Here is a 12749-nt window from a genome sequence, read left to right on the forward strand (position 1 = left end):
AAATATTTTAACCAAGTGCACTTATTCTCAATTAAGTACATAATTTAAAACAAGTTTAAAGCTGCAAATGACTAAACTGTAGGATAAATGCTTTTTTCCCCACGATGCAATCATTTATCCAAAAAACATGCAGTGAGTTTGATCCAGCAGGAGGTTTTCCGCCCCGACAGGCACAGTGTGTTCCTTCTACTTCATGAGGAGGAGGAGGAGGACATGGGTCCGGCCTCGGGCTGAGCCTGATCCTTCCGAATGGCGACTCTGGGCATGACGATCAGGCATGGGACCCCCCCGAGGTGACCCTGAAGGTTTGCCATCATTCATTCCTGAAGTGAGTCCAGAGAGTGCTGTCTCCCGCCGGGAAACACTGTCGGTCTCCACGACTTTGTAGAGCTCCCTGCACCCCCCGCCCCCCTCCGTGCTCTGCATTCTCCCTAACGACTTCTCAGGGGGCCATGAGGCTGCGGGGGGGGGGGGGGGGGGGGGCGGCGTCTCAGAAGTCACACCACTTGCAGGCCTGACGCAGATCCACGTGTCCCCCAGTCCTCTGGGGGACGGGAGAGGATGACCGAGCCAGGAGCTGCCGAATTTGGAAGAGGAGAAAGCAGGCAGGAGGAGAGAGGACGTGGCTCCCGGGCAGCCCCAGACTTTGGTTCTGCACTCTGACCTCTCGGATCACGACGTCTCCCGAGACCCGACGCACAGCGCAGTCTGGGGGAGGGGGGTGGGCAGGGCAGACACCGCTCCCTCCACAAAGGCAGACATGCGGGCTCAAGGACAGGAGTCGCTGGCCCGGGGTGGCACCAGTAGAATCGAATGTCGTCAGAACCTGAACTGAGGTCCTCTGGTTTCTGCTGACGGGGCCTCCCCTTGTCACACTGCGGGGGCGCGGACCAACCTGAACGCCGTGAGCAGCGGCCGCTGGAACGCGACTCCGTGCGCCATGCCGTGCGGATGCCTTGACGTCTCAAGGAAGTTGTCCCGGGAGAGGCGTCCACGCACCGTTTTCCGTGGTTGTACAGACAGCCCTCCCGTGCGTAGAGGGTGAGAGCCGGCCTCCCGGCCACGTGCGGTCGCCGTGATTATAAACACAAGTATACACGCCAGTCCGTTGGAGACGAGCTGCTAAAGCGTGCGTTGGAGATCGATTCCGACCGGGACGCACGCCGTGCAGCTTTCAGAAGCGCGTTTCAAAGCCCAGGCTTGCTGACCGTGTTAGCACAAAACGGATTTTAAGGTCCTGATTTCCTATGAGACAATTTCTGATTTTCTCGATTAGAAGTTGCAAGATAATTTGGTTTTGCGCTCTCAGAAATTTCTTTCTACTCTAAACAATTGACCTTTGCCCTTGGAAAGCCCACGACCCCCGCGTTAGCCTCCCTGCCCGCAGGACTTGCCGGCTGGGAGGCCTCCACCAGGGGGCGCGACCCTGCGGAAGAATCGGTGGCCCCGGGCGTCCGTGTGTTCGTAGGCGTAGCCTGGCGGGGACGCGCGGCTGGCGGGGCACACCTCCCGTTCCTTGGGCGCGTACTCCGTGGCGTACACGGTCACGTCATCGAAGGGGCGGGAACTCCGCAAGGGGGCGTGGACGGGCTTACAGCTCTCCGTGGGGACCAGCGTGTGCGGCACGTAGTGAGCTCGGAAGGTGCTCTCGCCCTCGAACCTCCCGGAGGAGCGGCGAATCTGCTGCTGCTGCTTCACGAGGCCCCGGCGACAACTTTCCCACGCGGGGAAATCCTCCTGCGTGGTGCTTCTCCCTTGGAAAGGGCACTTCTGATTTCTCCTGTGGGACGCGGGCCTGATGGGGGCGACGCGGGCCGCCCGGTGGGGCACGAAGTCCAGCTGGCTGGTGCTGTGCAGCTGCATGGCGCCCGCGGGGGGCGCGTACTCGGGCTCTTTCCTGACTCCCGGGGCTGGGATCTCCCAGGGCTGAAAACTGTCCCGGGACTCGGTGCTTCCCTCAAACGGAGCATTCGGGGTCGCCCAGGTGTGTGCGGGCCTGCAGGTTTTTGCACTCTCCCCAAGGAGACCCTGGAAGGCACACCGGTGCGTGGTGAGGTCCTCGAAGGGCTGGTCGGGGGGCCTGTGGGCCGCTTTGGGCCGCGCAGCCTTGGACTCGAGCTGGTAAGGCACGTAATCCAGGCGGTGGCTCGTGTCGCCCTGAAAGGGGGCTGTGGGAGGTTTGACCGCAGCAATGGGTTTGAAGGTTTGCCTCGGCTGCATCTCCTGGGGCACGTAGGCGTCCTGAAACGTAGTGGAATTTCCAAATTTCACAGTAGGGGGAGAGTAAGTGTGTTCTGGTTTGCTGAGTTCACTTCTCCGAATGTCCCAAGCTCTGTAATCATCTTGAAAAAGAGAGAGAGAGAGGGAGAGAGAGAGAGGGAGAGAGGGAGAGAGAGAGAGGGAGAGAGAGAGAGGGAGAGAGAGAGAGGGAGAGAGGGAGAGGACATTTTTAAATACCAAACGAAACCACAATCTTGTCAATATCATGACCCGATTCTCTCATGGCCAAACTCCCTCCCGCCCGTTCCCTTTAGAAATGTGAACACCAGTCCAGCACGGAGTTCCTCTGATTCCCATCAGCTCTGCTCTTCGGGGCCCATTTCCACCTGCTCTTCCTATGCTGCCCCCCCCCCCCACCTTTAACAGGTGTAACTTCCCACCTCTAGAGTCGTCCAATCACACCTCCAGGGAAAGGGACGCCGGGGTCTGAGTGCTGACAGTTTTTGAAGCCGAAACGGTTGTGTGTTGGGTGGGGACAGTTCAGGAGATCTGGTCGTGCTCCCAGGAGCTGGTTGGGAATTTTGCTCTAACTCATAAAGTGCTCGAGTGAACCATAAAATCTAGGGTTAACGTAAGAGTGAGGGCCCGGCTGTGTGAGCAAAGAAAGGTGAGGTGGGCGTTGCTGCTAGCTTTGAGGGAGAGGGAATTCTGGCTCCCTGGTGCAACGGGAACCCCGATCAGAGATGCAGGCTGCCTCGCGGCGTCCCCAGAAGATCACTGGTTTCCACTTCCCTCCTCAGGAAAGGGACTTCGCGGCATTCCCAAAAGATGCAGGGCCGGCTGGGGGCCAGGGGCCTGAGCCGAGTGCCTTTGGGGGTGTTAGAAATTGTACGTGTGACCTGGAAGTGCCACGGAAGAGCTCAGTGGGAGATGTAGCGTCAGGCGCCTTCATTCCACGCCTGGCTGCTGCCCGGCACCCTGGGTGGAAAGCTCAAGGGCTCACCCTTCAGGGGAGGGCTACTTGGGTTTTCTGTTGCTAGACGAGAAAGCTGAGAAATAACACTGAATTGATGTCGCCCCAACATATATATTTCTAAATGGCAGAAGTTAATGTATAAAGAAGGTACACAAGATAGAGTGTTCGAGTCTGAAGCCCACTGGCAAGTTCATGGGAAAGGCCAATATGTAACTGTTTATTATTATTATTTCACCTCATTTAGAGAGAACAGTTCCTCACCCAGAAGACATTTCTGCTAGGATGGCCAAGCTTGGGACCACACGGTCACCCCCACCTCCAGCTCCTGGGGTCTGGGTGACAGTGGGCCCCTGGACCCAGGGCGGCAGTCCCTGGGCTGTGAGACCGCCTGGTGGGGAAAGGTGAGGTGGGTCAAGTGCATTCTTGTTTCTGGGAACCTAGCTGTGGTGAGAGAGAGAACAGGTCCCCGAGTCCTTAGCTAATGTCCCTCTTGATCCCCAGTCTTGTGACTTGTTCCGAAGCCTGCATTTTCTGATACTAATACAGTCCATCCTACAGCTTTCTTTAACTACAGTGTGCGTGGTATACATTTTTCCATGCTAACTTTTAACCTAGCTGTATCTTTGTAGTTAACGTGGGTTTTATGTAGACAGCACCCAGTGGGTTCTTTTTTTTCCTTCCTGTACCATGACAACCTCTGTGTTTTAATTACCGTGATTAGATCACTGACCTGTAATGTCATTATGGATAAGGTTGAATTAACACCTGCCCTCCGGTTAGTTTTGAAATGGTTGCTAGTCTGCCTGGTGCATGGGGCGGAAGGAAGGGACCGGCACCAACGACGGGTGGAATGAGGGGACAGGTGTGGCACAGTGCTTGTCCGACGGCAGCCTCGGTTCCTACATGTTCGGAGCTGGAGAAAACCGAGCAAGCGGCTGGGCTCTGGACAGGAAGCCAGGCCCCTTAACTCTCAGTCGGGCACATGGTCTTCTGTTCACGCTACAACATTATTTTGACCAAAGAGAAACATTTTTTTTTTCCTGAGCTACGAGGACGAAGTTTGACAATGCGGCAAAATGATGATGCGGTGTCAGACATCACAGCTGGGAGTGAGTTCTAGCTGTGTGCTCGCATCCTTTTTTTAAAAAAATATTTTATTTATTTATTTTTAGAGAGGGAAGGGGGGAGGGGGAGAGAGAGAGAGGTAGAGAGAGGTAGAGAGAGAGAGAGAAACATCAATGTCTGGTTGCTGAGGGTCATGGCCTGCAACCCAGGCATGTGCCCTGACTGGGAATCGAACCTGCGACACTTTGGTTCGCAGCCCACGCTCAATCCACTGAGCTATGCCAGCCAGGGCTTTGGTAGCATCCTTTTTGAAATGGCAAGTTACCTTTATAGGTTGGGACAGTGTCCAACTTCCCTTTCGTAACCTGTGGTCTCTCCAAAGGCCGGACTATTGCCACGGGCTGCACCTTGTGAGAACTGAAATCCTGCTTGTAGGTGGTGTCCAGGTCCATCTGCCCCTGTCTGGGTGTGTATTCTTCCGGTGCGTGGCGAGGCTGTTGGGCTATTTCATACGGACGGTAGTCTGATCTGAAACATACACATTTCAAACATAGCCTCACGGGTTCTTGTATCTGTAATTATTTCAGTGCAGTACTGGAGTTTTCTAGGTTTGTACGGGAAAGGTTTAAGAAGCTATTAAAATGGTGACAGGTGACAAACTCTTTGAAAGAAATAATTCAATTCTTTCATGTCCTATCCAGTGACTAAATACCTCAAGGAATAAATAGGTCAAAAAAATCCTAGTGTTCAAGACATTATTATAATGGATCCCTAGTTAACTAGATGTTACATAAATAAAATTGTTCTGTAATTAATTTTTTTCCAAATCTTGGAAGGAAATCTCAGGTGAAAAACATAATGAATTTGAAAACATTTTAAATGTGTCCCCTGGGTCCACTTTGTGCAAACCCTTACTCATCTCCTTAAAGACTCTGGCTAACTATGGAGGCACGCCTCCTTCTTCTTATGGAAGTCACACAGTCTCCCTGCTTTTCTATAAATGATCAGCTCTGGCCTTTGGATGGAAATCACATTCCTAGTGTGGACATGAGTCTGACTCCTCCTTGGATCCCCACCCCCTGCGAAGCCCCCGGCGTGAAGGGACCCGCAGGGTGACGCGGCTCCACCAGGCCTCGTGCGACCGCGTGTAGGAGGCAGAGCTGGGCCTGCGGATGCCAAGGCCGTCTGGTGGGTGGGGGGTGGGTGGGTGTGAGGGGCACAGTCTGAGCGATCACACTGCCGGGGCCCGAATCTGGCTCTGTCATTCTCGAGGTGCGTGACCTTGGACATCTTAAGTCAACCTGCCTGGGCCCCAGCTTCCTCGTAGATAAAAAAAAATAGGACAGTAACATCATAACCACATGGGGCTGTTTCAAGGACAGATGCATGGACGCAGAGCTTGGTGCACAGAGCAGTGTGTGAGCCACGACTCTTACTACCAGGAGTCTTCAGAGTTGTTTTTTCCCCTCTGGACTCTACTGACTGCGTCACTCACTTTAGGATCTGTTCACGCCATCCTGAACGAATCAATATTTTCTCTATACGTCCATAAGCTCTGGAAAACCAAACCAGACTCACGGAACACTTCTTCCTCTCCACGGTGTAACTTGCTGCCCCTGTTTCCTGCCCCCAGCGACCCGCTGCAGCCTGGGTCCCAGCACCGGAGCACCGGGCCCCCCCCCCAGCCCCCCCGCTGCAGCTCTGGGGGTTCGCAGACTTCTGTGCGATCACCTCCCTCAGGCAGGTTCCGTCCTCGCCTTCCCTGACCTCTCGAGCAGTGACCGGCCTTGCTGCCCACTCCCCCTCTGTTCCCGGGAGGTCCTCTCCTCATCTCCTTTCCTCTTCTCGCCAGTGTTCACCCCTGAGGGCAAGTCTCCTTATCACCTGTATGGACATGACTCAGATTTCTGCCTCAGCTCAGACCTGGTCTCTGAGCTCCATGCCGGCATTCCCAGTGGCCTCCTGATTAGTCAGTGGCATCTCCAGAGTTAATAGGCCCCTCGTCAAACTCACTGTTTTCCTCCGACAAACGTGGTCCTTTGGCCTGCTCCCTGGGCTAGTGATTGCGTTGTCTTTCTTCACCTGCACGGCCAGAAACCTCGGACTCACCCTGCACCCCTCTCTTCCTTCCTGCCTCTAGGTCACCGTCAGCTCCGGTCTAGTGCTGCCTCCCGAGCGTCTCCCCACAGCCATGCCACTGCAAGCTCTCGTCACAGCTCGTTCAGATCAGTTCTGTGGCTTCCCACACTCACACGCCTGCGCCCACTCTGGTCTTCTCCCCAGGCCTTTCTCACCCTGCACCCACACCCATCCTCTCCCAAGTAAGCACGGGCAGGTCATCCTTGCTCTTATCTCCCCAGTCTCTTTTCTTAACCCCCTTATGTCCCCTCAACCCCCAAACACACACATGAAAGAAAGGCCCTCGTGGCCCCCCTTGTTCTGGCTGCTCCTGCTGCTGCACCCCACGTCCTGTCCTCCTTTCCAGGCTCCTCCTGATGCCTGCTGCGCTCTGCCTGGACGTACTTCCTCACGCAGTTACTCTAGTTCATTGTCTCACGTCCTTGATGCGTTAGCTCATTCTTTGCATTTTCCTGATTAAGTCAACCCTCTTTTATTCTGGCTCTCAAGTGACCTCGTGCTATCCCTCCATAGATTTTACCATTGTTGCCCTTTTGCATTTATTTTGAGGGATGCTTCTGAAGGCCAGCTTCACCGGACTCGGGCTCTGTGAGCATGGGGCACTTGCGACCATTTTGTTTTCATTCGTTCCCGTGTCCCAGGTGCCCAGCATCACGCCTGGCGCTTCGGAAACGTTATTCGGCGGGTGAATAGTAGCAGGAGTCACATACCTCTGCCTCTCCAGACTTGTGAGTTGTTCTTGGCTCTTCCCGAAGGCCAGCTAGGGGGCAACAGGCGAAAACACAGAGGGGGAATGGGAGGACAGGGAGAGGACAGAGGAAGCTTAGAAGTCCCAGTTGCTCTAGTGAAGCCAGGTAACTGTTAGACAGAGCACCTCCAGACCCAGAGCAGCTTTCTAGAGAGAAGTAGCCAAGGGTCAGTGTGCTGTTGTTCATCTGACGCGTCCCGAAACGTGCCGAGTCCAGAGCCACGCTGCGGGGCAGCCGTCCCGCCCACTCCGCCATGGCCCATGCTGTGCACGCCCAGAATGAGCTCTGCTGGAAGCGACATGAAAGTGGGTAGCAGTACAAGTGGAAGTCGCTGTAGAACGTGTGTCTCAACCCTAAATTAGAGAACGCTCCAGTGTGAGCTCCTGGTAAGCAGGAACCTCTTACTGATGCCTTTTACTTAATGCCGGAGACGGGGCCTGGAATCTAGTGTGTGCACGGTAACGGGGTGAAGGAAAGAAGGGACCCACAGCATTGGCAAATGTACAAAGATAAAAAAAAAGCTAGGTCCAAATGAAAAGTTTAGGCTTAGGAGGAGTTTTGTCGTCATTTTTTTTTTTATCACCCACTGAATAAATAATGGAGTGCCTAGTCAGTGCGGGCAGGCACTGGACTAGGTGTCCGGACCCAGAATGCGGACATGAGAGTGGACGTAGCTCCTGCTTTCAGGGAGCTCGGAGGCTGATCCAATGGCGAGTAACAGGAATGTGCTTTGGGAGCAGACACGGGACTTTCACCAGCTGAAAACGGGGCGGGTGTCACAGGCTTTCCCAAGTGGTAACTGCATTGAGATCTAGAGGTTGCAACTTGAAAAAAAAAAGCATTTAATTTTTCTAAAAAATAATAATAATAAAGGAATAAATACAATGGGAAAGTATAAGAGAGTATTTTAAGCAGCGAAGCGAAAGGATTCGATTTGCATGTTAGAAGCTCATCTTGGCTAAAGTGTGGAAACAGCTCAGGGACCCAGAAAGCAGAGGAGACACAGGAATCTCCTGCCTTTCCCTGGTCGTGCTGACAGGGGAAAACAGGTAAATACAGAGATTTTAGCAGGTAAAACAATATCAATAGAACGTTTCATTTCCCTTGTCACTGTTATCCAAACTTAATTTTCATCATTCTGTTTTTCTCAAGTCGTGACTCAACTGGTTTCTTGCTTCTTAGGTTAGTTCAACTTAAATCCATGAAAGAATTCAATTTAAAGCGTTAAAGAACTTTATTCAGAGCAGAAGAGTTGGGGAAAAAGTAAAGCAAGTAGTTTCTCAATATTTACTTAAATGTCGTCATTCCTTCCATTTTACCACGGTATGCTTGAAATCCTTGCTTGGGTTTAAGACTCTGAGCCGGAAGAACACTGCCATAGGTAGGGTACTTCTCCGAATATTCAGTGGTTGGGCAGTACACGCCAGACTTTTCATAAATCCTTGTGGTCTCGTGTGGACAATGATGTCGCCTGTGCAAACAGAAATAAGCCGAAAGGTTATTTTCACTTTCGGAAACATTGTGCATGATAATTACATTGCAATCAGAGACCTTCAATACACTCAGCATCTCTAAGTTTAAGAGCAGCTTTACAAAACAAAACAAAACAAAGCAAAAAAACCCATCCTCCCATTCTCTATTTTCTCTGCAGTGGTGTCCACGAACACAGTGACTAAGTTACGGTGTGTCCTCACGTGGCGGAAACCCTGGCTTCCCTCTGATAGCAGTTTGGTGCGTCTTCTGCTACAGCCGCTGAAAAGCTAACACGCAAATTCCCCCGGCCCCTGCAGGCTGGCTCCACAGTGCAGGTCTCCCCTGCAGGACGGAGGGCTCCCGTGGGGCTCTGACTTGCAGAGAACGCCCTGGGGACATCCGTCTGCCTGCGTGAAGGGGTCGAGGCAAAGAGAGTGTGCAGCCAGCAGTGGGCAGTCAGCATCCTGGTGTGCAGGGGGGCTCCCTGCCGTGGCAGGTCCCTGACCGTGGCACTGGCGGGTGGCTCTGAGGCAGTTTCCTGGCTGGGGCAGAGCCAGGGGCTCCCTCTGCAGCCCAGGTCTGCAGCGCAATTTTTGGGAAGTTTTTCCTGCAAGCTTAGGTTGGAAACTGTTTCTTTGGGTCTCCCAACAATTTTGTGAGCTACATCTACTCCTTAACAGATTCCTTTTTGCCTGGACTAGCCAGAGTAGATTCTAGTGTCCATCCCTGAGAACCCTGACCAACACGTGCTACCGGTGTGCAGCTGTGAATGAGAACGAGGCTGATCTTTCCAACTGCTGGAAGGTGGGGAGGTGGTAAACAATGAAAAAGCAGGCAGTAGACTGGTACGTACAATATGCTCTCTCGTGCTCTCTTTTTAAAGTGTGAATGTGAAACAAGTCTTAAAGCATATTCGTTATCTGCGGGGGACAGGATTAGGAGGGATTTTCACTATATTATAGATTTTTTTACACGGGTTTTTATACTATGCCTCATGGTATTTATTTCATAATCAGGACAAAAACATTTTTTTGAAAGTTGTAAACCTAGTACACCGTGGTCACACTGTGGCACCTGGGATACACTGTGTGAAGGCAGGCCCCCCAGCGAGTGCAGGCGGGGCCTTGTCTGCTCCATGGGTTTGACATCACCACCCTGAGAGCCTTCAGAGTCCAAGGTTCCTAGCTTCGAGATTAAATTCTTTTCTTTCATGCTGTCAATTTTTAATGCTTAAAAGTCAGTCTAAACTTTACTTCATGTTTGAACCATGTAGCTTTTCATTTTCCCGAAGTTTCTATGACCTTTAATTCCTCTCATGTCTTTTGCATTTCACGCGCACTCGCGATTTTCAGCCTATTGTGCCATCTGTTTTACTGGGTCCTCTTTTTTCATGGTAGGTGTCCGCAGTTTGGAGTGTTAACTGTCCCTACACACTCAATTTAAATTCCTTAAGAAAGCATTCTTCCAGAAGGGTGCCGTGAATAGAAGCTGCCTGAACTCAGCACATTTTTCCGTCTTTTAAAAACACGATCCATGGAAGAGATGAAAACAGGTGTCTCTCTAGAGCTGAAAGATAGTGTTCCCTAGTTTCCCAAGGGGAAAGAGATGGTCTTGGACTGAAAAAAAAAAAAGGAAGAGGAAGAGACTTCCCCCCAAACGACAGGAGGAAGGTGAAAGGAGGAGAGGGAGGGGTTCGTAGGAAAGTGGGCCATCTTCACAGGACTGGGTATCAGGGACCCAGGAGACAGCCAGATCCCCAAAGAGCTGGCTAAAGGGACCTACAGTCATGGCTCCCAGCGTTGCCAAAGATCCTTGTGCCTCAAACATAAACCCGAAAGCGAGGGTGGCACCACTCCTGAAGGATCATGGGAGGAGCGGAAGGATCTTCTGCATGGGAAGAATCACTGGGAACCTGGCCAGTGTTCACAGTCCGGAGGGGACACTGACACGGGCAGTGACTCAGCTCCCTGCTCCGTGCCCTGCTGGAAGAAGGGCAAACCTCCACAGCCTTGCAAACAGAAGGTCCTGACGGCTGCACAGGAAAGGGTGTTGGGTGGATATAAAGATAAGAAAAACATGGGAGCAATTTTTGCACATCACATCTTTTGGATTCATGCCCCAAGTGTTAGGTTATCTTGTAATGTGCATCTACTTATTAATTATAAACAACGTTCATTGTAAAACTACAGGGAGGACTGCTTTCCATCAACACACAGTGACTCTCCTTTGGAGGGGATTAGGAAGGGAGTGACACGTTCATGGTATTTATTTCACCAAGATTGATCTAATCCCTGGGTCAACAAGGAAGCTGAAGAGGAACACTGTCAACAGGGTTGGGAGGTTGCTAAGGACTCACAGACCAATCCTGGGTGTCAGGGTGGCAACTATTACCTTTCCCGCCACTCAGATCCCAAAGGAGCGCTGCCTGGGTGGGAACGGGATGGGGTAAGACTGGGACGGAAAGCTGGAGATGGAAAGAAGCGTAATACGAGTTTAAAACTCAGGGACTGTACATTCTGTTGTATCCTTTTTCTCGACCTTTCCTTCCTTAAAAAACAAACAAACAAACAAACAAAAAACTGTGGGGCATTCAGTCTCCCAGTCGGATCCGATCGCACTACTTTACCGGCCTTAAATCCGACCACACCTTCACATCTACCTGCCCCGCCGGACGGCAGGTCAGTGTGCACCCTGGACTGGGAGCCTACGCTGCAGAAACGCGTATAACAGCAGTCGGCGGTGCCGAGCGAGCTGGGCCCGCGCCCCCTGCCCTCCCGGGGACCGCCCGAGGCTCCGGCCGCCGGCCCCAGTCCCCCCGCGGCCGCGCCTCACCCGCAAGTGCAGATCTGACACAGGCACCGGGTCCTCATACTCTCCCGCCTGCAGGCTCCTCTCTGCGGCTCTCCAGACCTCAGCAGCTCCCCTAGTTCGTGCCGAAGGCGTCCGCCGTCGTCAAGGCAACGCGGCCTCCCGGGAGACGGACGCGGCGCCAGCTTCCGGCGGCGTCGGCACGCACGGGTCAGAGGTCGTGCGTCCCCAGCCCCGCCCCTCCCCGCGCGCCGGCGTCCACTCCCAGCGCGGAGCTGTGAACACCTGCGACACGCGCGTGCCGCCGGGCCGGGTGTCTGAGAGGGGCGACGGGCGGCCGGGCGCGTGAGTGCGGGCAGCGCGGGGCTTCGGCGTCCTGGCGGCGGGCCAGCTCGCGGCGGGGTGGGGACCTGGGCAGCCGCGGCGGCGGCGGCGGCGGCGGACGGGCGGGCGGGCGGGGCGGGGACGAGCCGCTGTCGGGGGGACCCGGGACCCAGGGGCTGAGGGGCGGGGTGCGCGGCGTTGAGGTGTGCCGTGGGGAGCGCGGGGGGGAGTGGAAGACCTCAGCGCCGCGCGCGGCTCGCAAGCACGTGGCCCCAAACTTTCCTCGGACTCCGCGGGCGGTGCTGAGCCGGGGACTGCACGTCGGGAAGCGCGCGAGGGGGCGGGAGACGGGCGGGAGGGACGTCGGCGAGCCCTCTCTCGGGAGCACGGCCCCCGGGGTCACCTCGGCGCACCCAGCTCCCGGAGCCGCGTGCCTCGTCGCCGCGCCCCTGCGGGGCGGGGACCCGGCTCCCCGAGCGCCGTCGCGATCCGGTGTCCGCGTTTCTGCTCCGCTTGGGCGTGGGCCCCGGGGGCGGCTCCCTTCCGGGATCGGCCGTCCGTTCCCGAGCAGTCCAGTCGGCTCCCGGCGTTTAAAAAAAAAAAAAAAAAAATGACTTGAATGCCCCGCCCTTCAGCCCAGGTGCCGCGTGCAACCGCTTTTTAATTTCCAGCCTCGGGAGAATCAGTGACCATGGTGCTCAACAGCTTGGATAAGATGGTTCAGCTCCAGAAGAACACGGCCAACATCAGAAACATCTGCGTTTTGGCTCACGTTGACCACGGTGAGGAAACCCTTTTGAAACGCCTTGTTGTCCGTAAAATTAAGGGGTGGCGTGCGTCTCCCGAGTGTGTCAGTGGGAGGGACGCCGGGCTGGGAAGCGAGTCTGACTCCTCTCTCTGAACGCGCTGGGAGGACTCCCAGTGTTCAAGGGGGAAGGATGCTTGAGATGCCTTTGTAGCGTGGGGAGTCTGCAGCCTGGACCCACAGCACCGTG

The 12749-nt window shown here is 54.3% G+C and overlaps 2 protein-coding genes across 2 annotated transcripts in view; one reads left to right on the forward strand and one right to left on the reverse strand.

Annotated features, from left to right (window-relative positions):
* Positions 1–1124: 1124 nt before the first annotated feature.
* SAXO2 (stabilizer of axonemal microtubules 2) lies at positions 1125–11618 on the reverse strand. Its single transcript, XM_028502449.2, has 4 exons — positions 11455–11618; positions 8441–8620; positions 4587–4789; positions 1125–2342 (listed from the first exon to the last, which is right to left on the reverse strand). Exons 1-4 carry the CDS (start codon positions 11490–11492, stop codon positions 1369–1371), a joined length of 1395 nt encoding a protein of 464 aa, XP_028358250.1. The 5' UTR covers positions 11493–11618; the 3' UTR covers positions 1125–1368.
* Positions 11619–11663: 45 nt separating this feature from the next.
* The window catches only part of EFL1 (elongation factor like GTPase 1), a 53159-nt gene continuing 52073 nt past the window's right edge, over positions 11664–12749 (forward strand). Inside the window, exons 1-2 of the mRNA XM_036013177.1 lie at positions 11664–11775; positions 12426–12536. Coding sequence (XP_035869070.1) covers positions 12446–12536 — 91 coding nt within the window. The 5' untranslated portion in view covers positions 11664–11775; positions 12426–12445. The remainder of the gene's footprint in view (positions 11776–12425; positions 12537–12749) is intronic.

The sequence above is a fragment of the Phyllostomus discolor genome, chromosome 12 (genome assembly GCF_004126475.2).
Source record: "Phyllostomus discolor isolate MPI-MPIP mPhyDis1 chromosome 12, mPhyDis1.pri.v3, whole genome shotgun sequence".
Classification (NCBI taxonomy): domain Eukaryota; kingdom Metazoa; phylum Chordata; class Mammalia; order Chiroptera; family Phyllostomidae; genus Phyllostomus; species Phyllostomus discolor.